The sequence below is a fragment of the Saimiri boliviensis genome, chromosome 12 (assembly GCF_048565385.1).
Source record: "Saimiri boliviensis isolate mSaiBol1 chromosome 12, mSaiBol1.pri, whole genome shotgun sequence".
Lineage (NCBI taxonomy): Eukaryota > Metazoa > Chordata > Mammalia > Primates > Cebidae > Saimiri > Saimiri boliviensis.
In genome coordinates this window covers 50,033,912-50,061,012 of record NC_133460.1, presented here as the reverse complement: position 1 = coordinate 50,061,012, position 27,101 = coordinate 50,033,912, and the positions used below count along the sequence as shown (strand labels likewise).

Below are 27,101 nucleotides of genomic sequence, written 5' to 3'. Positions count from 1 at the left end.
CAGAAGTCCTTTAAGTCTTTTTGGCTTTATCCCCAAACCCAGAATTACATAACCTACAAGAATGGATACATTCCTGGGCACATACACGCTACCAAGACTGAACCAGGAAGAAATCAAATCCCTGAATAGGCCAATAATAAGTTCTGGAATTGAGGCAGTAATAAATAGCCTACCAAATGAGTTCATGTCTCATTTCTAACGTCTGATTTTCATAACTTCAATCAAGTTGGGTTCATTTAGCCAGAATCCCTCTAAGTGTATTCAAAAATTTTGGGCTTTAACTATTACCTTTGACTTAATCTGGAAAAACATATTCACGGTATTAACTACTTGCTGTTCCCATGGGAAAAAAACTCATATGTATGGTCTTTAGCTCAAACTTGGGCAGATGAAGCTCATGCTTGTAATCCTCATGAGATGAGGCACCTCTTTCTTCTGGGCTGGCACAGCCAAAACCTCACCAACCTACCCACCAAGGGGGTCCTGCAGAACGAGGACAAGGGCAACGGCAAGGACAAGCACCTCTAAGTCTTTTCCTGGATTATGATCAAGCGTCCTCTAGATGACTTTCAGAAGCCATCCATCCAGCCCCTGTCTTTTACATCTCTATGGATGAGCCTCAGGTAAATCTGACTGTGGCTGAACAAGAGATAATGCTCCTCATAGATACAGGGGCCAGTTACTTAGCTTCAAACTGCTCAATATGCCAATTCTCCATTTTCCTCATGGGTATTGATGGAAAACCCCAATGAGGCTATTTCACACTGCCACTCCCTTGTAACATTGTATTATTTATTGTTTATTCCTTTACCCACCCACTTCTTTTTAGTCCTGCCAGCCCATCCTGTTTCATTATTAGATTGTGACTTACAAAGTTACAAGCAATTTACAGCTAAGACCTCATCTTCTAGCAGCTGTATTAACTCACGCTTCACCAAAAGAGCCACTGCAGTCTATGGAACCTCACATTCTAAAACAAGTGTCATTTGAAATCTGGAATATTTTTATTCTTGGTCATTCAATATCAGCTGCTCCCATCATCATTCAGCTTAAAAATCCCAATAAGTTCCCCAGAACCCCCCAATGCCCCTTAAAGCACATAAAGGGTTACAGCCCCTAGTAACAAAATTTTAAACACGTGGGTTATTGCGTCCGTGCAACTCGCCTTGCTACACTCCCATTTTACCTGTAAAGAAACCAGATGTCTGTCCTCTCTCCAGTCCGTGCCTCCAAGAGGACAAAGAAAAAGAACAACAGTCTTGCCAAAAAGGGCCCCGGCCACGTGCAGCCTATTTGCTGTACAAACTGTGCCTGGTGTGTGCCCAAGGACAAGGCCATTAAGAAATTTGTCATCGGAAACATCATAGAGGCCTCAGCAGTCAGGGACATTTCTGAAGTGAGTGTCTTCAATGCCCATGTGCTTTCCAGGCTGTATGTGAAGCTACATGACTGTGTGAGTTCTGCAATTCACAGTAAAGTAGTCAGGAATTGATCTCGTGAAACCCACAAGGACCAAACACCCCCACCCTGATTTAGACCCGCGGGTGCTGCCCCAAGACCGCCACCAAAGCCCATGTAAGGAACCAAGTCCTTAAAGAGTGAAGGCAAATTATTTTCTGCAGAAAAATAAAATGGCCATTGTACTTTAAAACAAACAAACAAACAAACCAGATGGCTCCTACTGACTACTCCGGGACCTTAGAATTATTAATGAAACTATTATTCCTATTCATCCTATTGTCTCAAACTCTTAACACTCTTTTTGGACAAATTCTCTCCACCACAGTTTGGTTTATTGTACTTGATATTAAAGATACCTTTTTCTGCATTCCTGTATACCCAGATCGTTTGCTTTTGAATAGCGAGGCTCAGATAATCAACTGGCTCAGCAGTTAACTGAGAAAATTCTGTTCCAGGGATTCAGAGATAGCCCCCACCATTTTGGACAGGCCCGAGATAAAAACCTGTCTACCCTGCAGCTTCTCCCAGATAACAATCTACTTTAGTATGTGGATGGCCTACTAATCTGCAGTCCTAACAAGGCTGTTTTAGGCCAAAACGCAATATTAGTACTAAACAAACTTGCTGACTGTGGGTACAAAGCATCTCCTTCTAAGGTACAAATATTCATACAAAGCATTCAATTCTGGGGTCTTATTTTAACCTTCAGTACAAAGAGCCTCTCTAGCACTTGTAAAAATCTTATCTTAAATGTGACAACTCCAGCAACTAAATAACAGCTTCAGTCCTTTTGGGGTATGGTGAAATTTTACAGAATGAGGATTCCTTCCTTTGGATTAATAGCAAAACCATTATATGAAGCCCTAAAGGGAACTGAGGAGCAACCCCTATCCTAGACTTATGATATGCAGCATGCTCTAAACACTTAGAAACAGGCTGTAATCTCAGCCCCAGCTTTAGTCCAACCAGATCTGACTAGGCCTTTTCTTTTGTATGTACATGAATGAAGTAGAATAGTTTGGGGAGTGTTAGCCCAAGATCTAGGGCCCTCTAAGTGCCCTATAGCATATTTTTTGAAAACTTTAGACCTAGTATCCCAGGAAGGTCTCTCTCCCTCACCCCAGCCTGAGACCCTTAGCAACAGTGGCCCTCTTAGTCCAAGAAGCCTCAAAAATATATTACCTGACCCACCTGGGCTATTATGGCTTTGCAGCACTGCTAATAATTTTTAAAACCCTTTTCAAACTTCAGCCCTATCCCATCTTAATAATTCTCTTCATTATGGTGTTTGTACTCTGGGAACAATAGCTCATACCCAAATCACCGTCTTGAGTATAACTTCCAATTCAGAATTCCATTCTAGAAGAAAAAAGGCCCTAGGACTTACTGTGGCCAGAATTACAGGAACTATTGCAACTCTCACCCCTTTACTTATATGAAATCTCACTACGGGAACTTACCACCTCCCCTGAAATAGCCTTGGCAAAAACTGGCACGAGTCCTTCAGCACTAGAAAGTCTTCACCAGTGAGTACCATTAGAAATGAGTTTAATAAAAGACAAGCTCTAGATTACCCCCAGCTGAACAAGGAGGAGCCGGTGCCGTCATCAAAAAAATCTGTTACACCGACATTAATGTGTCTGGAGAAGTGGAAACTAAGGACCAAGAAATTTTCAAACAAGCCAATGGCTACACACACTCTCCCAAAGTAACCAAGACTGGGCCAAAACCTCTACTGATTCATTTCCAAAAATCACTTGGCTTCTCCCATTCCTTGGACCTTTACACCTTGTCATTCTTCTTTTGATATTTGGTCCCTGCCTTTTTAATGCTCTCATTAAGTTTATATGTTCCAAATTACAACGGTTTCACCCACAGATGACTATGCAATCCCAATACTGGCCTCTTAATGGAATCTGGTCTTCCCCACTCCTTCGTGAATGAGTTTTTCATGACCCTCAATTCCCTTTATGACAGAGATCAAGAAAGGGAAAAATGCAATCTACACCTTCAATGCCCCCTTCCAATAGGGATTAGCCAGATGGACTCAATGCCTCTTTTCACTGTGGCATTTTCCCTTTCTCGAGACCTGAGTAGGCAGCAGGTAGACATGAGCATGGGAGAATACAAAGAATCAATGATTTGACCAAAATATTTGTCAGGGGAAAAAAGAGGAGAGCAAAAATCACCTGGTGAGCACGTAGCAGGCCCCAGAGTCCAAAAACTCCATATCTGAGGAATTTAGAAGTAAAACGAAAGAAGCAAAGACCATCCAGTGAGCATCAAACGGTCCATTCGGAGGCAAACTCCTTATCTAGGAAACTTTAAAGTAACTAAACTTCCCTAGTACCTAAAGTTGTCATCTGGTTCCAGGTCCCTTTCAAAAGAAAAAACTGTAAGTAAATAGAAATTCTATACATCTCTGGAATGCCATGTCAAAACTCATTGTGCAACCCTTGCTGACAAAAGGGCACCAAAATGTCGACACATGGAGTCATTTATCGTGACCTATGTGGCTAACATGGTCTGATTGCCTTTAAGCTCCCACCTTAAGTCCATAAATGCTCCTAAGGAAAACCCACCGTGGTGTGCGCAGTCCTCTCTTGCTGAGGCACCCCACTGCACTCTTCTGCAGTGTTCTTTCTTTGTAATAGAACTTTTCTTTTTCAAACCTATGCTGCCGTCGGTAAATTCTTCTTAACAACCCGCAAGTCAACCACTTCCTGATGCAGGGGCTCTGATACCTCACTCAGCACAAATCTTCTGAAAAAAAAAAAAAAAAAAAAGGTAGAGGAAGTTCTCTAAACAGAAAGGAAACAATAATAGATGAACCTCTGGAGCACAGGGAAGGAAGAGCCCAGTAAGTAAAAATACGGGTGAATACAATGGGCCCTCCTTCTCTTGAGAGTTCTAAGTTGTGTTTGACAGTTAAAGCAAAATTTACAACACTGCCTAATATGGCTCTAAATGTATGTAGAGGAAATATATAAAACAATTTCAAACAAAGGGAGATAAAGGAACATAAAAGGAAGTGAGCTTCTATACCTCACTTGAAGTGATACAAGGACACCAGTAGATTGTGATACATTTTATATGTATAGATACGTATATAATAAAATACCTACAGCAGCCACTAAAAAATCCATACAGAGATACACTTGAAAACATTGTGAATAAATCAAAAGTGAATTCTTTTTTTTTTTTTTTTTTTTTTTTTTTGAGACAGTTTCGCTCTTGTTACCCAGGCTGGAGTGCAATGGCCCGATCTTGGCTCACCGCAACCTCTGCCTCCTGGGTTCAGGCAATTCTCCTGCCTCAGCCTCCTGAGTAGCTGGGATGACAGGCACGCGCCACCATGCCCAGCTAATTTTTTTTATTTTTAGTAGAGACGGGGTTTCACCATGTTGACCAGGATGGTCTCGATCTCTTGACCTCATGATCCACCCGCCTCGGCCTCCCAAAGTGCTGGGATTACAGGCTTGAGCCACCGCGCCTGGCCAAAAGTGAATTCTTAATAGAATGTCCAAGAAACCCACAGTGAGACAGGAATAAGAAAAAACACAAAGAACATAAATTGGTATAGTGGATTTTAAAATCTGATACAACTATATGCAGTCTATAAGAAACTAATTTCAAATATAATGACATAGGCACATTGACTATAAAATGATGAAAAATGAGAAATCATGCGATCATTAATGAAAGGAAGGGAGTGGCTAAATTAGCATCAGATAAAATAGACTTCAGAGCAATGAAAATGACAGAAACACAGTGGATATTATACAATAATAAAAGTACCGAGAAGCAGTCTGAGAATGGAGTGAGATCTACCATGCATTGTCTCAGAAAGAGGCAAAAGACTCCGATGTCCAGCATCTACAGGTGCAAAGCTGGAGCAGACAGACTTTCTGCCAACATACATCTTCAGGAACACAGTGGGCCTTCCTGAAGCACAGCACACCTCGCATGAGCCCACAGGCCAGTGAGGACCAGCTGCAGCGCAAGGCTGAGGTCCTGGAGTACTTCACCCACCACAGGTGCAAGGAGAGGAAGAAGAAAGCCAAAGCCCTCTCTGCCAGGCAAAGAGGGGAGCTGCAACTCTGACATTAAACCAGAACAACAGAGATACGGTCTTTTTCTACCTCTCCATGAACTCTGGAAACGGTACATCAGGGACCTGTGCAATGGGCTTAAGCCAGACATGCAGCCACAGATAATTCAGGTCAAGCTGTTAAAGGCAGATCTTCAGGGGGCTATTATTTCAGTGATGAAATCCAAATGCCCCTCTTATTTGGGTATTACAGAATCCTTCTACAAGAAACAAAACACATTTTCAAAATTATCATCAAAGAAGACCGCCTGAAAGTTAGCCCCAAGTTAAACTGTGTGTTCACTGCAGAAATTGATGGCTTTATTTCCTACATTTATGGGAGCAAATTCCAGCTTCGGTCAAGTGAACGGTCTGCAAAGAAGTTCAAAGACAAGGGAACGACTGACCTGTGAATGCTTTGCCATCTAAGGCAGTTGTTTATGACAACTGAAAACTGAAACTCCCTCAATGCCCACCTTTCAGTGAAGAGATGGCTAAGCCAATTTCGGTTGTAGACCACCTCCAGCCAGTGGAGCTCCAGGTTGAAGATGTTGAAGAATATGGGAAGGTCACAGTGTACTGAGTGAAGAAGTCAGGGGATGGAGGAATTTCTCTTTCTAGGAGATCTTAATTGCGTATGACTCCCATAGGGAGGAACAGACTGACAGGAAACACACCAGGGTTAACACTGGTTGACTTCAATTTAAAACTTCTTTTTCATGAAAAATAATAATAATAAAAGTACCAATCTATCAAGAAGACCTAACAATCCTAAATATATGTGCACTGAACAGCAAAGTCATAAAATGTGTGAAGAAACCGGAAGAACTAAAAAGAGAAATAGACAAATCCACAAGAATAGTTGGAAGCTTCAATAACCCTCTCTCAACAATTGATAGAACTAGACAAAAAATTAGCAAGAATACCTAAGAATTCAATAACACTATCAATCAATAGACTTTAATATTTATAGACCCCTTCACACAACAACAGCAGAAGACACCTTCTTTTCAAGTGCCCATAGAATGTTCATCAACACAGACCACATCCTGAGCCATAAAACAAACAGCAACACATTTAAAGAATTAGAATAATATAGAGTATCTTCCCCAAACACAATTGAATCAATCTTGAAATCAGTAACATAAAGATAACAGTGGGGTGGGCATGGTGGCTCATGTCTGTAATTCCAGCACTTTGGGAGGCCAAGGTGGGTGGATCACTTGAGCTCAGGAATTCAACACCAGCCTGGGCAACATGGCAAGACCCCATCTCCACCAAAAATACAAAAATTACCCAGGTAAGGTTGTGTGCATCTGTAGTCCCAGCTACTCGGGAAGCCAAGGTGAGAGGATCACTTGAGCCTGGGAGGTCAAAGCTGTGGTTATCTGTAATTTGACCACTAAACTGGGTAACAGAGTAAGACCCTGTCTCATTTAAAACATTAATTAATTTATTAAAATGATAACAGGGAAATTGCCAAACATTTGGAAATTAATAACATGCTTCTAAAAATAATCCATGGGTCAAAGCGGAAGTTTCTAGGGAAGTTTTAAAAATACATTATAACCGAATGAAAATAAAGACATACCACATCAAGATTTGTGGGCGACTGCTAAATTACACTGGGAGGAACATTTATAGCACTAACGTATATATTAGAAAAGAGGGAAAATGTTCAACTAGTAATCTAAGCACCATCTCACAAACCTGGAAAAAGCAGTGCAAAATAAACCCAAAACAAGTAGAACAATGACATAATGAAGATAAGAGCAGAAATTCATGAAACTGAAAACAGAAAAAAAAATAGGAAAAGCATCAATAAAACAAAGAGCTGGTTCTTTGAAAACATCAATAAAATTGACAAACTTCCATCTGACAAGACTGGCAAAAAAGAGAAAGAAATCACAAAGTAACAGTATCAGGAATGAAATAAAGGTGTCACTACTTAGTCTATAGTTATCAAAAGGATAACAAGAGAATATTACAAAACAAGTCTACACAAATTTTATAATATAAGAGAAATTGGCCAACTCCTTGAAAAACAAAAACATTACTACTCACCCATTTTGAAACAGATCACTTGAATAGTCACATAACTGTTAAGAAAATTGAGTTTTCAATTTTAAAACACCAAAACAAAATAAATTTCGAGGCCCAGGTAGTTTCACTGGAGAAATCCAGCAAATATTTAAAGAAGAATTAACAGCAATGTGACACAATCTCTTTCAGAAAATAGAAAAGGAGGTAACACTTCCTAGTTCATTTTATGAAATCAGTATAACCCTGATACCCAAATCAGAGAAAGACAGTACAAAAAAGGAAGCTACAGACCAATATCCATCATAAATATAGGTGCAATAATCCTTAACAAAATATTTTCAAGTAGAATTCAGCAATATGTAAGAAGAATTGTATATCATGACCAAGTGATGCTTATTCCAGGGATACAAGGCTGGTTCAATACTTGAGAAATCAATGTGATCTGCCGTAAGGACAAGCAAAAGAAGAAAAATCACATGATCATATTAGCTGATGCAATTTGATAAAATTCAACACCCATTTATGAAAAATACACTCAGAAAAGATAGGAATGGAAAAGGACTTCTTTAAAATAAAAAACCTACAGCTGACCTACAGCTGACATTATATTTAGTAATTAAAGTCTCTGCGTCTACTTCCTAAGATTAGGAACAAGGTAAGGATGTCCACCCTTACCACCGTTATTCAACTTAGTATTGGAGATTCCAGGCAGTGCAATAGGTCAAGAAAAGAAAAGGCATATATATGGGAAAGAAAGAAAACTGTCCCCATTTGCAGATGATATTATTATTATCTATGTAGAAAATTCCAAGGAATCTACAACATATCTCCAGAAACTAATAAGTAAGTTCAGCAAGGTTGCAGGATACAAACTTACATACAAAAATTAATAGTGTTTCTATAAACTAGCAATCCATATCTGGACACTACATTTTAAAATATAATGCCATTTACAGTTCCTTTAAAAAAAACTGAAATAGGTGAAAATCTAATAAAATGTGTTCAGGGATTTTATGCTGAAAACTATAGAAATCTGATAAAAGTAATCAAAGAAGATATAAATAAATAGACATACCATGTTCATGAACTGGATGACTCAACATGGTAAAGATATCCATTCTCCCCAAATAGATACAGAAGTTTAACTTGATTCCTATAAAAATCTAAACAAAAGTGCTTGTAGGTATCAGTAAGGGTATTCTAAAATTTGTATGGAAAGGCAAAGAACTAGAATACCCAAGAAAATATTAAAAACCAAAGCTGGAAGTCTTATACCCCTAGACATCAAGATGTATTTAAAGCTACAGTAACATAGTATAGTGTTGGTGCAATGGTAGACAGAAAGTCCAGAGACAGTCCCACATATATACACATCCTTGAATTTTAGTAAAGATGGTACTGCAGAGATAAGGACAATATTTTAAGTAATGGTACTGGGTCGAATGGATATTTATATGGAAAAAAATATAAATCTTGACCCCTATCCTACACTAAACACAAAAATCCATTCCATATTGATTGTAGATCTAAATGTGAACTGCAAAACAGTAAATCTTTAGAAAATAATAAAGGAAAATTATCTTCATAACTTTGGGTAGGCAAAGATCTCTTAAGACACAAAACCCGCTAACCATTAAGATAGGACAAGATTGATAAATTGGTTTATGTTAAAATTAGAAATTCTCTTTATCAAAAACTGCATTTAGACATAGACACGCAAGACACAAAGGAGAGAATATGTTTGCAACACATATAACTAAAGATTTCTCTGACCAGTAATTTCCCCATGTATAGGATTATGTGAGGTAACAGATCTAAGATGTTGGGACAGTGCCTGGCACATAGGAAGTATTCCATGACGTTTATATCGCTTCTGTTAAAACCGAGTCATCCAGGCCGAGGAATGTACCGCAAATCACTCCCAAGGTGATGGATCTCTCTCCTGTTTTTGACATTCCACAAGGAAAGAAGTCAAAAGGGTTTCCTCAGCTCTTCTTTTGCAATCATGTTGAAGACATTTCCTGAGGAACCCTTTCATCCCTCACAGCTGCAATCCCTATGCAGACTGTCACGTTCGATTGTAAATAACATAGTTGAAGCAGCACAAGGCTCCAGTGGGGAGGATGAGAGTGGGTTTTCATCTCAGCTGAGTCAGCTCATGTGGTGGGAAATGCCCCAAGAGTGCTGAACGCAGGAGGGAGGAGTGGCTTGTCACAGGGAAGAAAGCCTCTCTTCTCCCAAATGCAATATCATCTATCGTCACAGCTGCCAGGATGTCCAGAAGTATGGAAGAGGGGGGTTTCAGGATGATTTCAAAAGAGTCACCTCATTCCTGCAAAGACAGGCCCAGAAAAAGCCAGAGCTTAAAACAGGGAACATCCTGACCTGCAGAAAGATGGGTGGGCACTTGGAGTAGACCAAGACCAGAGGCCAGCCTTCAGGGGGCCACCACAGTGGTATGAATCCCCACCCCTTAGCCGGGAGGGGCAGAACTGGGAAAGGCCCACTCTATCATTCTGAGGGACAGCACACGGCGCTGTCTGCAAACCTTCCCATAGTTTATGTAGCCTGTCTACACCCGTCCTGGCATCTGATCAAGTTACAGCCCTGTAGGCCAAGGATTATCCTTACCCCCATTTTACAGGTGCCCAAGTTGAGCCCCAGAGAAATAAAGTGAACTACCCAAGATAGTTCTCAGACGAAGGACTCATCCCACTACCTCCATCAAGTTATCCATAATAATGATCGTTATTATCCTTTTCGAGCATTTCTTGTGTGCCAGACATATGACGAAGGGCTTCACCTCCATTAGCTTGTCTTCAGAACAGCCGCAGAAGTAGGTGAGGATATCCCATTTTACAGACCCAGAGATGGCAATGATAGTAAGAAATTATATTTGGGAGCAGACGCTGTTTGAAACACTTCAATGTGTATCAACTCACTTAATGTTCTCAAACATCCTGTGAGAGTAAGTGCAGCATCATCTCCATTTTAGAGATACAGGAACTAAGGCTCAGAGAGGGCAGGTGCATTGTCTGAGGCCACACAACTAGGAAGTAGCAGAACGGGGACTTGAAGCAAGGATTCTTACCACTATTTTTGCATCTGTGGCAGTCCAGGTGACTTACTCAAGGTTACGTGTCTATGGGATGTTGGAATCTGATTAGAACACCCATCCAAATGAAAGCCCAGAATCTTCCCACCCAGCTATCATGCAGAGAGGGGCTGGAGGGACCCTCTGGGTAATGTGGGCTGTCTCCTTCTCTCCTTCCAGGAACCAGCCCCCTGAGAATGAGTCCCCAGAACCAGAATGCATGGAAGCCGTGTGGTGGGGGCAGGCCAGGAGGGACTGACAAAGCTGGGACGCAGGCCACTAACACCCTCTGCCAGCTTTCGGTGCTCTGTCTGCTGCTTGCTGGCTAAAACCAGCCCCAGACTCTCCTTCTCTCCCTTTGTCCCCATTGAAAGTGAATGGGAGGCAGCGGGGAAGCCAGGAGGGACAGAAGGTCCTCAGCCCTTGTCTGCCCTTCCAGGAGAGGGAAAGAGACAGACAGGTGGGGGTGTGGTAGGGGAGTGCTGGGCAGAGGTTCTGGAGTTGCAGGAATGGGGTAACCTAGCAACCACTGGGCTCAGTGTCACAAAGCAGGCAGACCTGCCCACAGAACCCACAGCCTTCCCTTGATTGGTCTTCTTGCTCCTCCCTGCTGGGGCAGCAGGGCTTCTCGTGCACATGCTGTAGCAAGCACCGCCTTGGTGAGTCCAGGGACTTCTCAGGAGAGGAGATGGACACTGAAGAGCCCAGAAGGGCAGAGGTAGAAAAGGAATTTCTGTAGGGGGATTGGTGGGAGCTTTCAGACCCCTCTGCCTGGCTGGCTGGGGGCCCGGGGACAGAGAACAGGGGCTGGGCAGGGCAGACTACTTTGGGGTCCCGCCTGTCCTGCTCTGGACAAGGTAGACTTGGCCCACTAGAGTCCCTCCCTGTCAACCTCTCTACAGCCACTGTGGGTTATGACCCCCTGGTGGCTTCTTAGATCCATTTAATGGATCACGTCTAACATTTAAGAAATAAAAAACAAAAATAGGGTCAAAATATCAATGGTCATCACATGTAGTACTAAGTAAGTATTGCTTAGGATATTCTTGTTTCATTTCACATACACACACAGACACCTGTGGGTAAACTGGGTCATGACATAAAAAAGAATTTCTTACTGTCATCATAGCCAAACATATTTGCAAGTCTCTGCTCTAAAGAGTACTTTTTCCCATAGGCAGGAAAATTTGGGGCTTCCAGATACCCTGTTCTCAAGATTGCAGCATCTAAGTACTCTAGAGCACAGTGCCTGACATCAAGGATGTCTGGAGCTTCCTTTTAAAGAGAAAAGATCAGCAAACTGTGAGTCAGATTGATCTGGACTCTGACCCCTTTCTGTGTGATCTTAGCAAGTCTCCCCTGCTTCTCTGATCTCAGACATCAACCCATCCCATCCTTACCTGATGAAGGCTGGCGTTGGGAGCTCTCTGGGGTCCCTTGGCAGATTCTGTGACTCTGAGGGTTAATTCTCAGAATGCACTGATATCCCATCCCTAGCACTTTGGCTGAATATATATATATATATATATATATATATATATATATATATATATATATATTCAGGTTCATAGATTTCATCACAATTCTTGGTTTTGACACCTATCATCTTTCATTTATGTCATTTCGTTAGTTTATTTAATAATACAATGAGCACGGAAAATGCACCATCCAAACCAAGAACTAGAACATCACCACGGACACTTCTCTTTACCTGGGCTTTTCCTGCACACCTCTCCTCCCGCCCTTCCTTGGAAACAGCCACTATGTGAATCTCGTGGTTAGCGTTGCCTTACTTGATGCTGTTGTTGCTGTTTTATCACATGTTCATAATTATCTTGCTTGCTTTTAAACGTTTATGTTTAGAAAGGATCTCAGGCTATGTGGTCTTCTGGAACTTAGGGTCCTCTGGAACACACATAACCTAAACCATTTATGAAAGAGAAAGAATATGTTCATAAACACAACATTTATACAGCTTAGTAGTTACTTCATGTTATATTATCCATACATTATGTATAGTGGATGACAACAATTGTGTTGTTTCAAATGCATATGTCTTGTTATACCGTAGCCTATTTAATAGTAATTAATAAAAAGCCAATTGAGTTAATAAGATTGCATAAATATAACATCCCATAGCCAAGAATTGTAAGTTTTCTCATACTGATCATGATTCATCCATGTTGTTACACAAAGCTATGGCGTATTTATTTTCATAGCAATAAAATATTCCATTGTATGAATGCACTACAGCTTACTTACCTTCTGCCACCAAACGTTTGGGTTGGCACCAGGTTTTTGCTATTTTTGAACAGTGTTTCTACGAATATTCTTATAAGTAGCCCCTGTTGCACATCTGTGAGAATTTCTCTTATATCTGGGAAAGAAATTTCTGGGTGATACAGCATGCAAATTTTCAATTTTATGAGATGTTACCATTTCTCCCCCTAAAGTGTCTGTTCCCGTTTACACTTCTACCACCAGTTCAGGAGAGCGCCTGTCCTCCATCTTCAACACTATATTAAGTGCACTGGTCTTTAGTCTGCTGGAAAGCATACGATGGCTACAGATCTTCAATTGGCTGAACATCCACTGATGAGGTGAGGCTCCAAATGCCCACCCTGCTGATGGTGGAGGGCTTGGGATAGGGCAGGGTAGAAGACAAAGGTGGCCTTGGGGGAACTCAGCAGATTAGGAGCCCAAGAGCGTGGTTCTTCCTGGACTTCCACTGACTGTCAGCCAGACCCCCAACAGGTCCTCAGGCCCAAGGTAGCCCAGGTTATGGGTTGTGCCTGTCTTGGGCAGGGAAAGGTCCTGAGCAGGTGCCAGAAGCACTGAGCATGGGAGTTCCAGGGGTTCTCAGGAGTTCATTTCCTCTGTTACTTGGGGGTAGTAGACAGTCCACTGCAACTTTCAGAGAAGGTTTGCTTTATTTCTTGAAGCCTCAGATCCCTTAGAGGCAAGTGGAGAATGGAACAGGAAACTCAGGGGCTGGGTCAGCAGAGTCCTTAAAGGGTCCGGGGGCAGCACGCCTTGCTTAGCACATCCAGAGTCCATCAGTACTCCAAAAGGACTCCCTTCAGCCAGGGCCACTGGGAGAAGGGCATGCAGACAGCCATCAGGCAGGTGGTCCCAGCAGGCCCCGGGTGGGGAATAGCCCACTTTTGCTGATCTTGACCTTCCTCCAAGGGCAGAGGCACAGCGTCCTTGGGAAGGGGAGGGGTGTGGGGTAGAAGACAGAAAACCGGAGCCAGCTTGTCTCCAGCGAAGCAGAGCAGAGCTTGAAGCTTCCCCGCAGAGTCACAGCCCCAGTAGTTGCTGCATCAGCTCTTCCTCTCCTAGGAGGGACCCCCTCCATGGGAACAGGACTTGCTGGTCTGGTCTGGCCTAAGCTCCAGCTGTGGCCTCCAGACGCTGAGTCTGGGCCAAGACTGCTCCCGAGTGCATTGGGGGAGAATGACAGCTTATAGGTGGCCTCTGGGCTGTCCACAGTCTGGCTTGGGGAGAGGCCCTTGCTGGGGCCCGCCCCATCCCCAGGGATGTATATAAGGTGACTTTGCTCCTTTCTGGATATTTTGATGAGTAGGTGGGCCTGCAGCTTCTCTTTCTAGTTTTAGATATGGTCTCTGGGAAAAAAAAAAAACTGGGGTGTTGGGAGAGTCTGAGTTCCCTCAAGTGGATGCTAGCTCCCTGATAAGAAACACTAACCAGGACTGGATTGAAGCCCTCGGGGAAAGGACTCTGGGGGAGGCCTAGCTTTTGGTGCTATGTGGGTGGTAGTGAAACCCAGGAAACCAGATTTCAGAGTTCCTCGGGAACGGGCTCTGTGATAAGCACTGAGCTCCAAGCCTGGGTGGACCCCACTAGCAGAGGAGGCTCCATTAGCTTCTCCTGAAACCCTTTCCTTCAGTCCAAAGGCTGAGCTGAAACCTGAGAAGTCAGGGCACAAGCCAAGGAGCCCCGGGGGCAGCGGGCCACAGAAAGAGCTGGTGATCCCAGGGATTGTGGATTTCGAGCAGATCCGCCGGGCATTGAGGACCCCCAAGCCCCAAACCCCTGGCACCTACCGCTTTGGATGCCTCAGTCACAACTCCTTCTTCTCCCGCCACCACCCACATCCCCAGCGTGTGACCCACATCCAAGGTACGGCCTGGCTGGTCGGGGTGGGTGTAGAGGGAGTATCACAATGGATCTTGAGAACTGGGAAGGAAGAATCGATGGCAGCCCTTTTCTAGGCTGGGACCCAGAGAGGATGGGGGCCTAGCCAGGATCCCAGAGCTGCCAAGCACCCAAGCCAGGACTGCGCCTTGATGGGCAGGAGAGCAGCACAGGCTCCAAGGGTGGGTGGCAGGTTCCCTGTAGGATTCCCTTGACTGCTGGGTTCTCCCATTTTACAAATCAGAGAAAGGGATCAGTTCTGTCCTGGACTGGTGCTCTGTTCTCTAACTTAGGCCACATCAGCCACTCAGCTGTCCAGCCAGCCACAAATATTTATTGACTGTGAAGTATGGGTCAGGCACTTTTGTAGGCCTTAGGGGTACAACAGTGAGCAGGACAGACATAGTGGCCGCCCTCCTGAAGCTGACCTCCAGGGGGAGGGACGGGAGATACGGCAGGTGTCAAGTGCCCAGGCTTCGGTGGGAAGATTGCTGTTTTTCAAAGGCGGTCACAGAAGACATGGCAATTAACATTTGAGCAAAGAACTACATAGGAACTGTGCACACAGCACGGGGAAGGGTGTCTCAGGCAGATGGATCAGCAAATACAAAGGCCAGAAGGCAAGAGTGCTCCCACTCTGTTGGAGGAGCAGCAAGGAAGCGGAAGCTGGTCTGGCTGGAGTAAGTAGGAGCGGGAGAACGGAGAAGGCGTCAGGGAGACAGTGGGCCCAGATCACCTAGGCATTTGGGCCACTATTGTCACCATTAAGCCACCTCCCTGAGTCCACTGGAGCCCTTGGAAGGTTGAGAGCACAGAAGTGACGAATTTTAGCAAGGTCATCCTGGCCTCTGTCTTCACTGTGGCTTGGAGCAGGGGCTAGCAATGGAAGACTTTGTGGCTCTATTCTGGAGATACATAGAAGGTAAAGCCAGCAGGACTCAGTGATTGATTAAAAGTAGAGTGTGAGAGGAAGAGTCCAGGCTGACTGAGAGTTTCGGCCTGAGCACCTGGGAAACTGGAGTGCATGGACCGACACAGGGAAAACCGCAGAAGGGCCAGTGAAGGCTGGGAGGAGTCAGAGGTTTGGTCTTGGATGTGGGGCATAGGTGACAGGAGATGCTTTCTAGACCTCCAAGCGGAGGTACAGAGTGTCCAGTCGGATCTGGAGTTCAGGGCAGACACAGGCATGAGATCCATTTGAGAGGGGGTGTTTCGAGTGGCGGGACTGGGTGGGATCATCAAGGAGTCCATGTAGGTACAGGAGATAAAAACCTGGGGATGGGTCCCTGGGGACCCTGAGATTAAGAGGTTGAGAAGATGAGAAGTCAGCAAGAGGAGATGAGGAGTGGTGGTGAGCCAGGACAAGAGCAAGGGGTCCTGGCACCAAAAGGGAAGTGTTTCAGGGGGTAGAGAGCAGCCCTGCTAAGTCCTCACCAGGCCTCAAGCCTCCCTATCACTAGTGATGCAATAATCACCTAGGGTTAGCTAGAAGGGTCCTCACATGTAAATGGCCCCCACCACCTCCAGGCTGCCCTGCACGCAGCCTTGTACAGGCTAACCGAGAGCAGAAGTTTTCTGCAGAGGGTGTGGCTCCATCTCTCTCCCTGTGATGTGAGCCTGGGCCTCTCCCGTCACAAACTGTGACCTCACGCCCTCACCCCAGCATGCTCATCTTTAAGCTGCCTACCCACCCCTGCGTACTCACATCAGCAATTTGTTGCCCTGTCATAGGAAATCAGAAGGTCCTCGGGACTAGGGGCCCAGGAAGCCTAGATTCTTGTCTCACGTCTGCCCAACTCACAGTGTAGCCCTGAGCAGTCCCCTCCCCTGTCCATTCTAAGGTCCCCCCGTGGGTGCGGTGGTCACTGGCCTGGCTGGTGGCAAGGCCCTCCCAGCTCTGATGATCCAGCAGCTTGTGGTTACTGGAAGAGGTGGAGCCAGAATCACCCTGCCCTTCAGCCTCTTCCCAGCCTCCTGGAGCTCTTAAGGTCCACCTAAGCCTCCCTTCCCACAGCCTCTAACCCTTTGCAGATTTCAGCGGGAAGCCTGTCTGTGTCATCAGGGACAAATTCTCTCCAGCCCTCTTGCCTGAGTCCACTGCCTTTTCCGGCTGTCAAATGGGGATGCCCACCATCTCTGTCCCCATTGGGGACCCACAGTCTAACCGGAACCCCCGGCTTTCTTCTGGTGGGTACTTGGGACATACCTCCCTCTCTCCTGGGGCTCAGGCCTCTCCCCAAGGGCTGCCTCACTTGGGTGGGTGCCCAGAAGGAAAGGGCCATCGCTCTTAGGTCAGTGAGGTCTGTTGAGGGATCCCCATTTTTTCTCTCATTTCCTTGGACAACCTCATTTCTGCATCACTCCCCACCCAGCAAACCCTAGCCAGCAAAAGTGCACCCCTGCTTGGATTTGAGGTGCTTGAGAAGCAGTGACACGCAGAGGGCAAGCAGATGTTGAGCCACAGTCATGTGACTTGGCAGCTGTAGGCCGGAATGCTACAGGAAATATTTAGGAGCTTGTGTATTCAGGCATTGGCCAACCAGAACAATCAGCCGCAGTGCTGGTGCAGCGTTCCAGGGGCCTCTGCTCTGCCAAGCCTTACCATTTCCATGACCGAGGTGCTGGAAGTCAGTTTGGTGAAGACAGGGGAGAGATCCTGGAGAAGGGGCTGGGGCTGCTGGTGCAGAGCAGAGAGACTTGGAAGGCTGGCTGTGGCTCTCTTTGCCACCCTCTCTGGGGAGTAGTTTGATTTCTTAATAACAGCCCGTCCATATCTCCTCAGCATCAGTCTTGGCCTCAGGGACCTAAAAGGGGCAAAGCTAGATTAAACCATGTGCATCTTGGCACAGGTAGTCAGTTGTTCTCCAGCATCTCCTAGAAATGCCACAGGCTGGGGCATTGACATCAGCACCCGCTAGAAGGAAAGCAATCCCCCACTCCCACACCCCACCTACTGCCATAACTACCCCTCATGTTGTGAATCCAGATCCTTATCCCTCCAGGGCACCGCCTCCCCCTTTCCCTTTGAGATCCAGGCAGGAAGGTCAGGAAGGACAGCAGACTCCCCTACCAAGGTCTGGTGGTACAGGGAGGGGAGGAGAGCCCGTGACTTCAGTTGGCAGGACCTTGTCTTCTCCCAGAAGCCTGGAAGAGGGAGTTGAAGGAGCTGGCTTCCCGGGTGGCCTTCTTCACCAAGGAGGATGAGCTGAAGAAGAAAGAGGTGGGTGCGGAACACAGGAACTAGTCTGGGAAGAGGTGAAACAGATCCATCCCTGTGTGAGGAGATCCATCCTGAGTCAGTTCAGTCTAGGCTGGGTTGGGTGGGGAACTAATTAATACGAACATCAGGAGAAAGGTCACAGGAGGGAGACAGCACACCTAGGTGGAGAAACGCAATCAGGGGTTTTAGGACAGGCGGCACTCGGGGGCCTTTGTTATCTAGAGATGTTCACAAGGGGACTGGGGAGTTCTGAGCAGATGCATCCAGCACAGCAGATGCAAAGCTGGCAAAGGCAGGGCACCATCAGAGACTGGGCTATAAGTGGGCAGCAATGGGAAAGGTGTGAGGGGGCCGGCTGAATGTGGAAAGGAGCAGCTTGTTCTTAATCTCCAAATCTTTTAGTGTCTAATCACATAAGGAGCAGAGAATCTCAAAGGTTTTCAAACATGATGGAGGTCACCCCATGGGTGCCATTTGGTGAGAAAACAGTGAAGTCACCTGAGAGACAGCTTGAAGGTGACTGGAATTGCTTTTAGGACAGTCTCTGGTCCTGTCCCTTGTCTCAGGCAACCAGAGTGGGCAGGCAGAAGCCTGGCATCTCATTCCTGCTCACAGCTAAGTCAGTGCAGCACTCAGGACAACTCAGCTGAGCTGTCTGGATCTCAGTTTTTCTATCTTTAAAATGGGGAGAAGGATACCACCAGTCTTAACTGGAATTACAAGGGCAGGAGACCCCAGGCCTCTCTGGGACAGACCTGGGGGCAGCTGAGCTGAGAATTAAGGTAGGCAGTGGGCCCTTGGTGCAGGATGCTCTTTTCAGATCTCTGATGGCTGTGGGAGGGGCAGCAGGGAGGGCCTGCCTGGAGGAAGAACGAGAACCAGCTGCGGGCATCCAGTGATCGCCCCTCCATTACTGAGTTCCAGGAGGAAGAGCTTTTGCTAGTTTAAGCATGAGAGCTGATAGTGGGAGGGCTGGCTGCTGGAGAGAGGGCTGGGGATGCCCAAGGGGGGGTCGAGGGCAGGTGGGGGTGGGAGGCAGACCTGGATGAGACCCTAAGACCCTGGCAACACTGTGCTGCTGGGGTTTGGGGGGCACAATGCCCTGGAATGGTGACCCAGCCTCCTCCTCCTCTCCTCCCCTCAGCCCTCTTCTTCCCCTCTTGCTGACTACCTGGAGTCTCTGGCCACTTTTGTCCCAGCAGGAGGAGGAGCCTCCACGGGAGCAGGGGGCAAAGTACTCAGCGGAGACTGGGAGGCTCATTCCCGCTTCCACCCGGGCTGTCAGCCGCCGCAGCTCCCACCAGAGCCAGGGGAGCCAGTCTTTGAGCAGAGATGAAGGAGTCGGGGCCTTCTTCCTGCAGGATCAGGAGCTGCTGGTGAGGCCCCGGTTCTGCTCCTAGGCTCCTGGCTTGCCAAATCAGGAGTCTCATAAACTGCTTTAGGGCAAGGCCCATCTCAGGGATATTGGTTCCTAGGACTGTTAAGACCAGAAAACTCCAGCCCTGGGGAGTCAGCAGCTGGGCCTATGACCCCCCCTGCCTCTAGGTTTCCATATGAGTCCTCTCCCCTCTCTGGGCCCTGGTTCCGTCATCTATCCACTGGAAGCATGAATGCCTTGTCATCGAGGGTCCCTTCCAGCTGTGGCATTTGATGGGTTAGTGAAGGGAGCTGCAATGGTGGGTGAAGAAGGAGTTCCTGCCCACCCCAGCAGGCCGCACCCCACAGCCTTGCACGGCTAGGCCCAGCCTGGTGTGCACACTCGGAGAGGGACCTGGCCTGGGCTTCAGTGAGCGCAGAGCCCGCCTCCTCTATGCTCACGTTTTCCCATCGAGGCCTGAGATGAGTCCATGCCTCATCCCCGTGGGTTAAGGTATCGGGGGTCCCTGTGAAAATGCACGATGTCCTCCAAGAAAGGCCAGAGGTGGAGCTAGCATCCAGCCACCTTCCTTGTGACCAGCACTGCCAGACGCACACTCCCGCTGAAACCTTGCCACAGTGGAGCAAAGTGGATAGAGCAGATAGGGCCTGGGACCCCCATGCCAGGGATGGGGAGCCTGAGGCCTTGCCAAGTGATAGGTCCACAGGCCAGGTCCCGCTGAGAAGGAGCAGCATAGTCAGGACTAAGGTGCTTTCTCCACCATAGGGCGGCCTCTCCTCGCCTGGAATTAGGTTCTCGGGTCCTGTGGGGAGGGGGCACAGGGCAGGTAAGTTGGACTCAGAGAACAGAGAAGGGCCCAGGGGCAGGTTGGGGTGGGTCAGCGGGTGGGCACCTGAGGGCCAGGGTGGGCTCCTACGCAGGCAGCGGCCTAGGGAGAGGCCCAGCCCAGATTCCACTCTGCTGAGGATGAGGCCTACCTGCTGGGGACCGATGGGCCCCTCCAGGTCCTGGGGTGATGGACCGCCAAGAGCCAAGAGGGCCTCACTTTCCTAGGACTCCAGGGGTTCCGTGTTTTACCTCGGGCCCCAACTCCAGCCTGCCACAGTTACAGCCACCAGCAGCCATCTGGCCTAGGGAGCCCCCGTAGTCCACCCCAGACAGAGCTGGGCCTTTTTCTGATGCTACCTGACTGAAGAACACAGGGGAAAATGAGCCCGGAAGTGGCAAAGATGTCAAAGGCTGAGGATGCCGCGAGGAGCCAAGCGTCCCCCCAGCTCTGTGGGAGGGAGCCCTGCGCTGGGCGGTTGGCAGGACCAGTCTGTGCTGCCCCTCAGGCTGCTCGCTGGGCTTCCCCCACCTCTTCCAACATCTCCAGACTCCAGGACCTTCGGGGCGGGCGTGCATGGGGTTCCTTAGATCCCCCCACCGAGGCCCTGGCACGTGGGATTTGGTATGTCTCGGAGGAGCTGACTGGCCAGCTCTGCCCTTGGCTTCCCCGTGTGGGGCCCGAGGGAATAACCAGCCGATCAGGCTGCAGGGATGTGGGGTCCACAGAGCTGATAGCTGAGGCCGTGTTCTACCTCCAACTTCCCGCTAGCGTTCCCTCTCGGGGCCTTGGATTCCCCATCTGTCTAGTAGGAAGGTTTAGAATCTTCCTTCAGGACTGTCGTGAGAGAAATCCCTCTGTTAAGCACAAAGTCCAAGGTGAGAAAAGGCAGGGACCCTTGTGGGAGAACGTTTAGCCCAGCAGGCACCTCTGGGAGCCCACTTTGGTGGAAGGGGCCCCTTGGTGCCCGCCAAACCTACATTTGCCTGTACTCCTGGCTGGAACATGCTGGCCTCCTGCTCACAGGTCCTGGAGCTCCTGTGTCAGATCCTGGAAACAGACTCGCTGAGCGATATCCAGTTCTGGCTGCTCTACGCTCCGCCCAAGGGTGAGGACACAGCCCGGCAGCACTGTCTCAGCCGAGGTTCCAAAGGTCCTGCCCTTGATCTCTGGTTCTGCAGGACTCAAATGTCACTCTGCTCCCACCCTGGAGGGGTCCTTCCATGGGGCCTCTCCTCCTCCATTTTGAAGCCCCCGACCAGCCCTTCCCAGCTGGACAGTGTCTCTGCTTCCTCCTCCCCCATTCCTCAGCAGGATTTCCTTACCCCTGCTCCTTGGAGGGGACCCCCTTTCATGCTGACCCCAGGCCTCAAAGACTGTACTTAGCAGACACAGCCCCTCACACACTGCAGTGGGAGACCCACACATACACAGGTGCAAGTATACACACATAGGGATACACACATGTATACACACAAACATGAATACACACACGGGCACACTGGGACAGTGGCGGCGGGGGGGCATCTGAGTAGAAGGGTGAGGAGTGATGACAGCCAGGAAGCTAGCTGGAGAAGACCATCTGGATAGCAGAGTGGAGGAGAAGAAGGACAAAGAGGAGGAAGAGGAGGAGGAGGAGAAGGAGGAGGAGAAGGAGGAGGAGGAGGAGGAGGAGGAGAAAGAGGAGGAGGAGGAGGAGGAGGAGGAGGAGAAGAAGGAAGAGGAGGAGGAGAAGGAGGAGGAGAAGGAGGAGGAGAAGGAGGAGGAGAAGGAGGAGGAGAAGGAGGAGGAGGAGGAGGAGGAGAAGGAGGAGGAGGAGGAGGAGAAGGAGGAGGAGAAGGAGGAGGAGGAGGAGGAGAAGGAGGAGGAGGAGGAGGAGGAGGAGAAGGAGGAGGAGGAGGAGGAGGAGAAGGAGAAGGAGGAGAAGGAGGAGGAGGAGGAGAAAGAGGAGAAGGAGGAGGAAAAGGAGGAGGAGGAGGAGGAGAAGGAGGAGGAGGAGGAGAAGGAGAAGGAGGAGGAGGAGGAGGAGGAGAAGGAGAAGGAGGAGAAGGAGGAGGAGGAGAAGGAGGAGGAGAAGGAGGAGGAGGAGGAGGAGAAGGAGGAGGAGGAGGAGGAGAAGGAGGAGGAGGAGGAGGAGGAGGAGAAGGAGGAGGAGGAGGAGGAGGAGAAGGAGAAGGAGGAGAAGGAGGAGGAGGAGGAGAAAGAGGAGAAGGAGGAGGAAAAGGAGGAGGAGGAGGAGGAGAAGGAGGAGGAGGAGGAGAAGGAGAAGGAGGAGGAGGAGGAGGAGGAGAAGGAGAAGGAGGAGGAGGAGGAGAAGGAGGAGGAGGAGGAGAAGGAGGAGGAGGAGGAGAAGGAGGAGGAGGAGAAGGAGAAGAAGGAGGAGCAGGAGGAAAAGGAGGAGGAGGAGGAGGAGGAGGAGGAAGGCAGGTTCCAGGTAGACTTCCTAGAGTGGGCTGGAGGGCCAGCTGGGGCTGAGAACAAGGTACACATATGCTCATGTGGCAGGACAGGGATGTGGAAGGGCAGGGGGCTCTGCACAGGGGAGCCAGGAGAGAAGGGGGAGCTCTCCTGAGGGGACCTGAGGGCAGAAGGTGGGATGCTTAGAGAAAGCTGCCCTGAATCACAGGGATGAGCAAGAGCTGGAGGCCCTGCTTCTGCCCCCAACCCACCCCCTGCAGAGACACGAAGCGGGCTGGGGACTGAGGACTCTGACCCCGGGCTGTGCTTTCAGAAAAAGACCTGGCTCTGGGACTCCTGCAGACAGCGGTGGCTCAGCTCCTTCCACAGCCCCTAGTCTCCATGCCTACAGAAAAGCTCCTAAACCAGCTCCAAGAAATGCAGGAACCTGCTCAAGAGAAGCAAGAGCCACCCTGCAGGTGGGTCGCGCACCCCTCTCCTGCCCTTCTGCAGCCTTCTGTCCTCCCAGGTGAAGCCAGTGGGATCTGGAGAAAGGAGCCCAGCGCTGGCCAGGGCCCGGGCTGACTGAGCCTGTCTGGGAGACCTTCCAGTGCTGCCCAAAGCCAGACCATCCCGGGCTGCCAGGGGTGGGGAGAGCAGTGGAGGGGACCACCAGTGTCGGTTGTAACCAGGGCTGGTTTAGCCACCCCTAGCCCCTCAGAAGCTCTTTGGTCTATGGGAAGACGTGAGTAAAGAGGAAATGCTAACACAAGGCAGTGCCTTTATACCAGTACCAAGTGCCCTGAGGACTGGAGGAGAAAGATCAGCAGCTGCGGGAGGCCTCACAAAGCAGGTGGGTGGAGTCTGAGAGTCGGTGAGGCCACACTGAGCTGCGGGACGTTTGCCTGACACCGCTGAGTGCTTCACATTTTTCTAGTCCATCCAACAACCCACTGAGGCAGTGTTAGCTTCCTTTTACAAATGGGAAAACTGAGGCTCAGGAACAACTGAATGGCCTTCACAAAGTTACCTGGCTGGTCAACAGAAGGGCTGGGATTCAGACCCGGATCCATCTGACTCCCAAGCCCAGCAGCACTCAGCTTTGCCCCGGGAGCATTAAAAATGCAGACCCCTAGAGATTCTAATGTAGCAGGCCAGGGGTGAAGCGGGGTGGGGGGTGGGGTGCTGTATTTTTAAGTCATCTGAGTGTTTCCAACAGAGTTTGGGGAATACTGATAGGAAGGGTAGGATTTGATTGAGCAAATAAAAGCCTGGGAAAACATTATCCCGGAAAGTAGGACCAGCCAGGGTGAAGGCATGGAAATCAGGACGGTATCCTGGGGGAATGCCAAGTTTGGGGTGTCTGGAGCATGGGTAGGCTTAGCGAGAAGAAGCAGGGGTAGGGACTGGACTGAGGTTTCTTGAAGGCATGGGTTCTTGCATGGCCTTGGACTCGGTGTTCCCTTCCACTCTGAGAGAGCAGAGAAGGCACGCTGAGGAAGATGGGCTTCACTGCGACCTTGGGCAAACCACCTCCCAGCTGTGAAAGTCAGCTTCATCCATCTCTCAAAAGACCTCTCCCAGACATGGGGAGGGAAAGCAACACCAGGCGAATAAAAAGGCGTGGGGAGTTGTAAAGCCCAATACAAGACAGGAGAGTATCTCATACTGTAATTCCATCAAGACGCAGGGTTCTTGTCTTGTTTCACAAGGAAGCCAGTGGGGCGAGTGAGTGAGGGCTGGGGAAGGGCTGGTGCAGAGTCCATCCCTTGTTGCTCCAGAGACAAGAGGGCCTTGGTTCCCAGTGAAACTAACTGCAGACAGCAGGGCCACAGTTGTCTGGGTCTGGCCTGGGGTGACACAGGAAGGCCACCTGGGTGCTAGCCATGGACAGATGTTTTCTGGTCCTCCAGGAGGGGTGGCTCTTGCCTCTCCCTGGAGCAGACAGCTGCCTGCACCTGCACCGCCTTCCCCACCTCCCCGTCTGCTCTGCCACCCACAGGGGTAGGTTTCCAGCATAACCTTCCCAGCCCTTCCTTTGTATTTGGTTACAGTCAATCCCTGAAGAAAACGAAAATGCCACCTTTTTCAAAAAGTGAAAAACCAGGTAAGATTCCAAGTAGTGGGTCATTCAGGGGGGCTCACCGAGGCCCACTGTGGCTGGATTTCTCAGGAGATTTCAGTCAACGTGGAGATGAGTCCCAGCCCAAGGAAGCTGCTCACTTCACCTATTCATTCGATCATTCATTCATTCATTAACGAATATTTATTGAGCACCCACAGCGTGCTGAGCTCTGGGGATCACTGAGGAAGAATTCAGACAACTTCCTGCTGTCACGGAACTTACATCCCAGTGAGGAGGCATACAGACAACAAATAAAAACACCTGGGGATGAGTGGGGACAGAGACTGTAAGGAGAAGAAGCAGGGTTCTGTGGTCGATAGTGAGAAGAACTGGCAGGTGGGGAGAGGGCTCCTAGAGGTGAGCAGGAAAGATCCAGCCCTGCCAAGTCTAGGAAGAGCCAACTAGTAAAGCTCCCACCTCTTGGTGCGCTAGTGGAGAAGCAAGCAGACCACGGTGGCCAAGGCCTTCTGCGGGGGACAGTGGTAAGGGAGGGATGGGACAGGTGGGAGAAGCCGGCCTGCGGTAAAGACCAGGTGTGCGCATGGATGCGTAAGAGGATTGTGAGGAGGGTGGGTGTGCCCCCTCTGTGTGCAGCATGGACTATGGGAGACAAGAAGGGGCGAGGGAGACCACTGCATTCATCCCGGTGCCTTAGACTAGAGTAGGGGACAGGGGTGCAGTAGGCTGGAGGGGAGAGAAGAGGAAACACATCCTCGGTGTATCTTATTCTCCCTAATTAGACCATCAACAGTCCAGAGTACCTGGCAGAGAGGCACAAAATAGGCACCTTATTGATGTTTGTTACTTGGATGTTGAAAGAAGAGAGGCTGGATTCCATTCGGAGAAGGGAATTGCTCCATTCCTCTCAAGTCGGATTCCCTCCTCCATCTCCAGCAGAGCTGAGAACAGGAGCTGCGGCTGACTCTGACCTCCCTCTCAGCACTCACACATCCACCTGCAGCTCCCAGGTAGCGGCCTCGCCTTCCCGGTGCTCTCCTGCCTGCTGTCTCTCCCCCCACTAGAGTACATTGGAGAAGCTCAAGTCCTCCGGATGCATTCAAGCCAGAACACAGAGGAGAAGACGTCGAAGCCGAGGGCAGAGAGCTGAGGAGCCCTAACACCTGCCCCTGCCTTGCCCGAGAGCAGCCCCAAGGGTTCAGGGGTGTTTCTGTCTCCACCACCTTCACAGCAGCACCTGATCCCCTACTGTGAAAAGCCTACTAAATAAAACCCTGTCTTCCCTGGGAGAGGGCAGTTCCACTTTCCTTGCAGTGGGAGGCCTGTGCTTGGGGTCACTGATTCCAGGAGAGAGATGGGCTGCATGGAGCCATCCCCACTCCCCACTCCCATGGGAAAGCCCAAGTGCTACCTCCATGTGGGGCTTCCCTGGTTCTTTTATGTTCTGGAGAACTGAAGGGCCAATGGCAGTTGGGGCATCCTGAGAAAGGGACTCTGCCCCTCCTAGAGCCGAGACACACAGGACTCTGAGTAGGGTAGAGCAGAGGTCAGAGACCATGAAGGCCTCCTTAGAATAATCACTGTTGCCAATTATTGAGTTTTTGCTTTTTATGTGGGCTGGCCACAGAGGCAGGACTCAGGTTAAAGCTGGTGATGAGCACAATGATGAACAATGTGAATTGCATACCTACACACGTGCAGATGCAACAACTTGTCCAAAGTCCTACAGTTAAAGAGTGGCAGAGCCAGGTCCCAAAGGCTGGATGTCTGGCTCCAGACCCTGCTCCTAAAAACTGTATTCTAGCCGGGCGCGGTGGCTCAGGCCTGTAACCCCAGCGGTTTGTGAGGCTAAGGCAAGCGGATCACTCCTGAGGTCAGGAGTTCAAGACAAGCCAGGCCAACATGGCGAAACCCCACCTCTACTAAAAGTACAAAAATTAGTCAGGCATGATGGTGGATGCCTGTAATCACAGCTACTCAGGAGGCTGAGGCAGGAGAATCACTTGAACCTGGGTGGCAGAAGTTTCAGTGAGCCAAGATCATGCTAGTGCACTCCAGCTTGGGCAACAGGGTAAGACTCTGTATCAGAATTAAAAAACAAAAAACAAAAAACTGCATTCTACTGTCTCACAGCCACTCTAGCCAAAGGCTGTGGTTACATTTCCGAAAAGCATAAGATCTAGAGAAGACTCTCTGGGAAGTCCAATGTCTTCCATGGCAATTCTACAAATTCCCTGGAAAATTGGGGTGGGGAGGAGGCATTGGGGATTTATAAGGTCATGGCCCCTGCGGCTCTGAGCTGCTATTTTACTGGCTTAGTCGATGAAGTAAGTGGACTTGGTTCCATGGTC

At 48.8% G+C, this 27,101-nt stretch overlaps 1 protein-coding gene and 2 pseudogenes across 3 annotated transcripts; all 3 read left to right on the top strand.

Annotated features, from left to right (window-relative positions):
• The first annotated feature begins 417 nt into the window (after positions 1 to 417).
• Positions 418 to 1,579, top strand: LOC120360109 (small ribosomal subunit protein eS26 pseudogene; annotated as a pseudogene).
• Positions 1,580 to 4,287: 2,708 nt separating this feature from the next.
• Positions 4,288 to 5,996, top strand: LOC101042277 (ribonuclease P protein subunit p29 pseudogene; annotated as a pseudogene).
• Positions 5,997 to 13,178: 7,182 nt separating this feature from the next.
• Positions 13,179 to 26,032, top strand: TBATA (thymus, brain and testes associated). Of its 3 annotated transcripts, XM_039478120.2 has the most exons (10): positions 13,179 to 13,288; positions 14,599 to 14,831; positions 16,878 to 17,033; positions 17,987 to 18,066; positions 18,488 to 18,502; positions 19,272 to 19,442; positions 21,297 to 21,378; positions 23,002 to 23,146; positions 24,722 to 24,774; positions 25,815 to 26,032. In XM_039478120.2, exons 1-10 carry the CDS (start codon positions 13,248 to 13,250, stop codon positions 25,898 to 25,900), a joined length of 1,062 nt encoding a protein of 353 aa, XP_039334054.1. In that variant the 5' UTR covers positions 13,179 to 13,247; the 3' UTR covers positions 25,901 to 26,032. The 3 variants fall into 3 exon arrangements, with proteins under 3 accessions (XP_039334054.1, XP_039334053.1, XP_010337589.1); XM_039478119.2 differs by lacking the exon at positions 18,488 to 18,502 and having other exon boundaries at positions 17,990 to 18,072; positions 19,266 to 19,442; XM_010339287.3 differs by lacking the exon at positions 18,488 to 18,502 and having other exon boundaries at positions 17,987 to 18,072; positions 19,266 to 19,442.
• Positions 26,033 to 27,101: the final 1,069 nt, after the last annotated feature.

Coding starts and splice junctions, on each gene's coding strand:
- TBATA (XM_039478120.2), top strand. CDS start 13,248: ATGGCTACAGATCTTCAATTGGCTGAACATCCACTGATGAG. Junction 19,443..21,296: donor TGCAGGATCAGGAGCTGCTG/GTGAGGCCCCGG, acceptor TCCTGCTCACAG/GTCCTGGAGCTCCTGTGTCA. Junction 24,775..25,814: donor TTCAAAAAGTGAAAAACCAG/GTAAGATTCCAA, acceptor TCCCCCCACTAG/AGTACATTGGAGAAGCTCAA.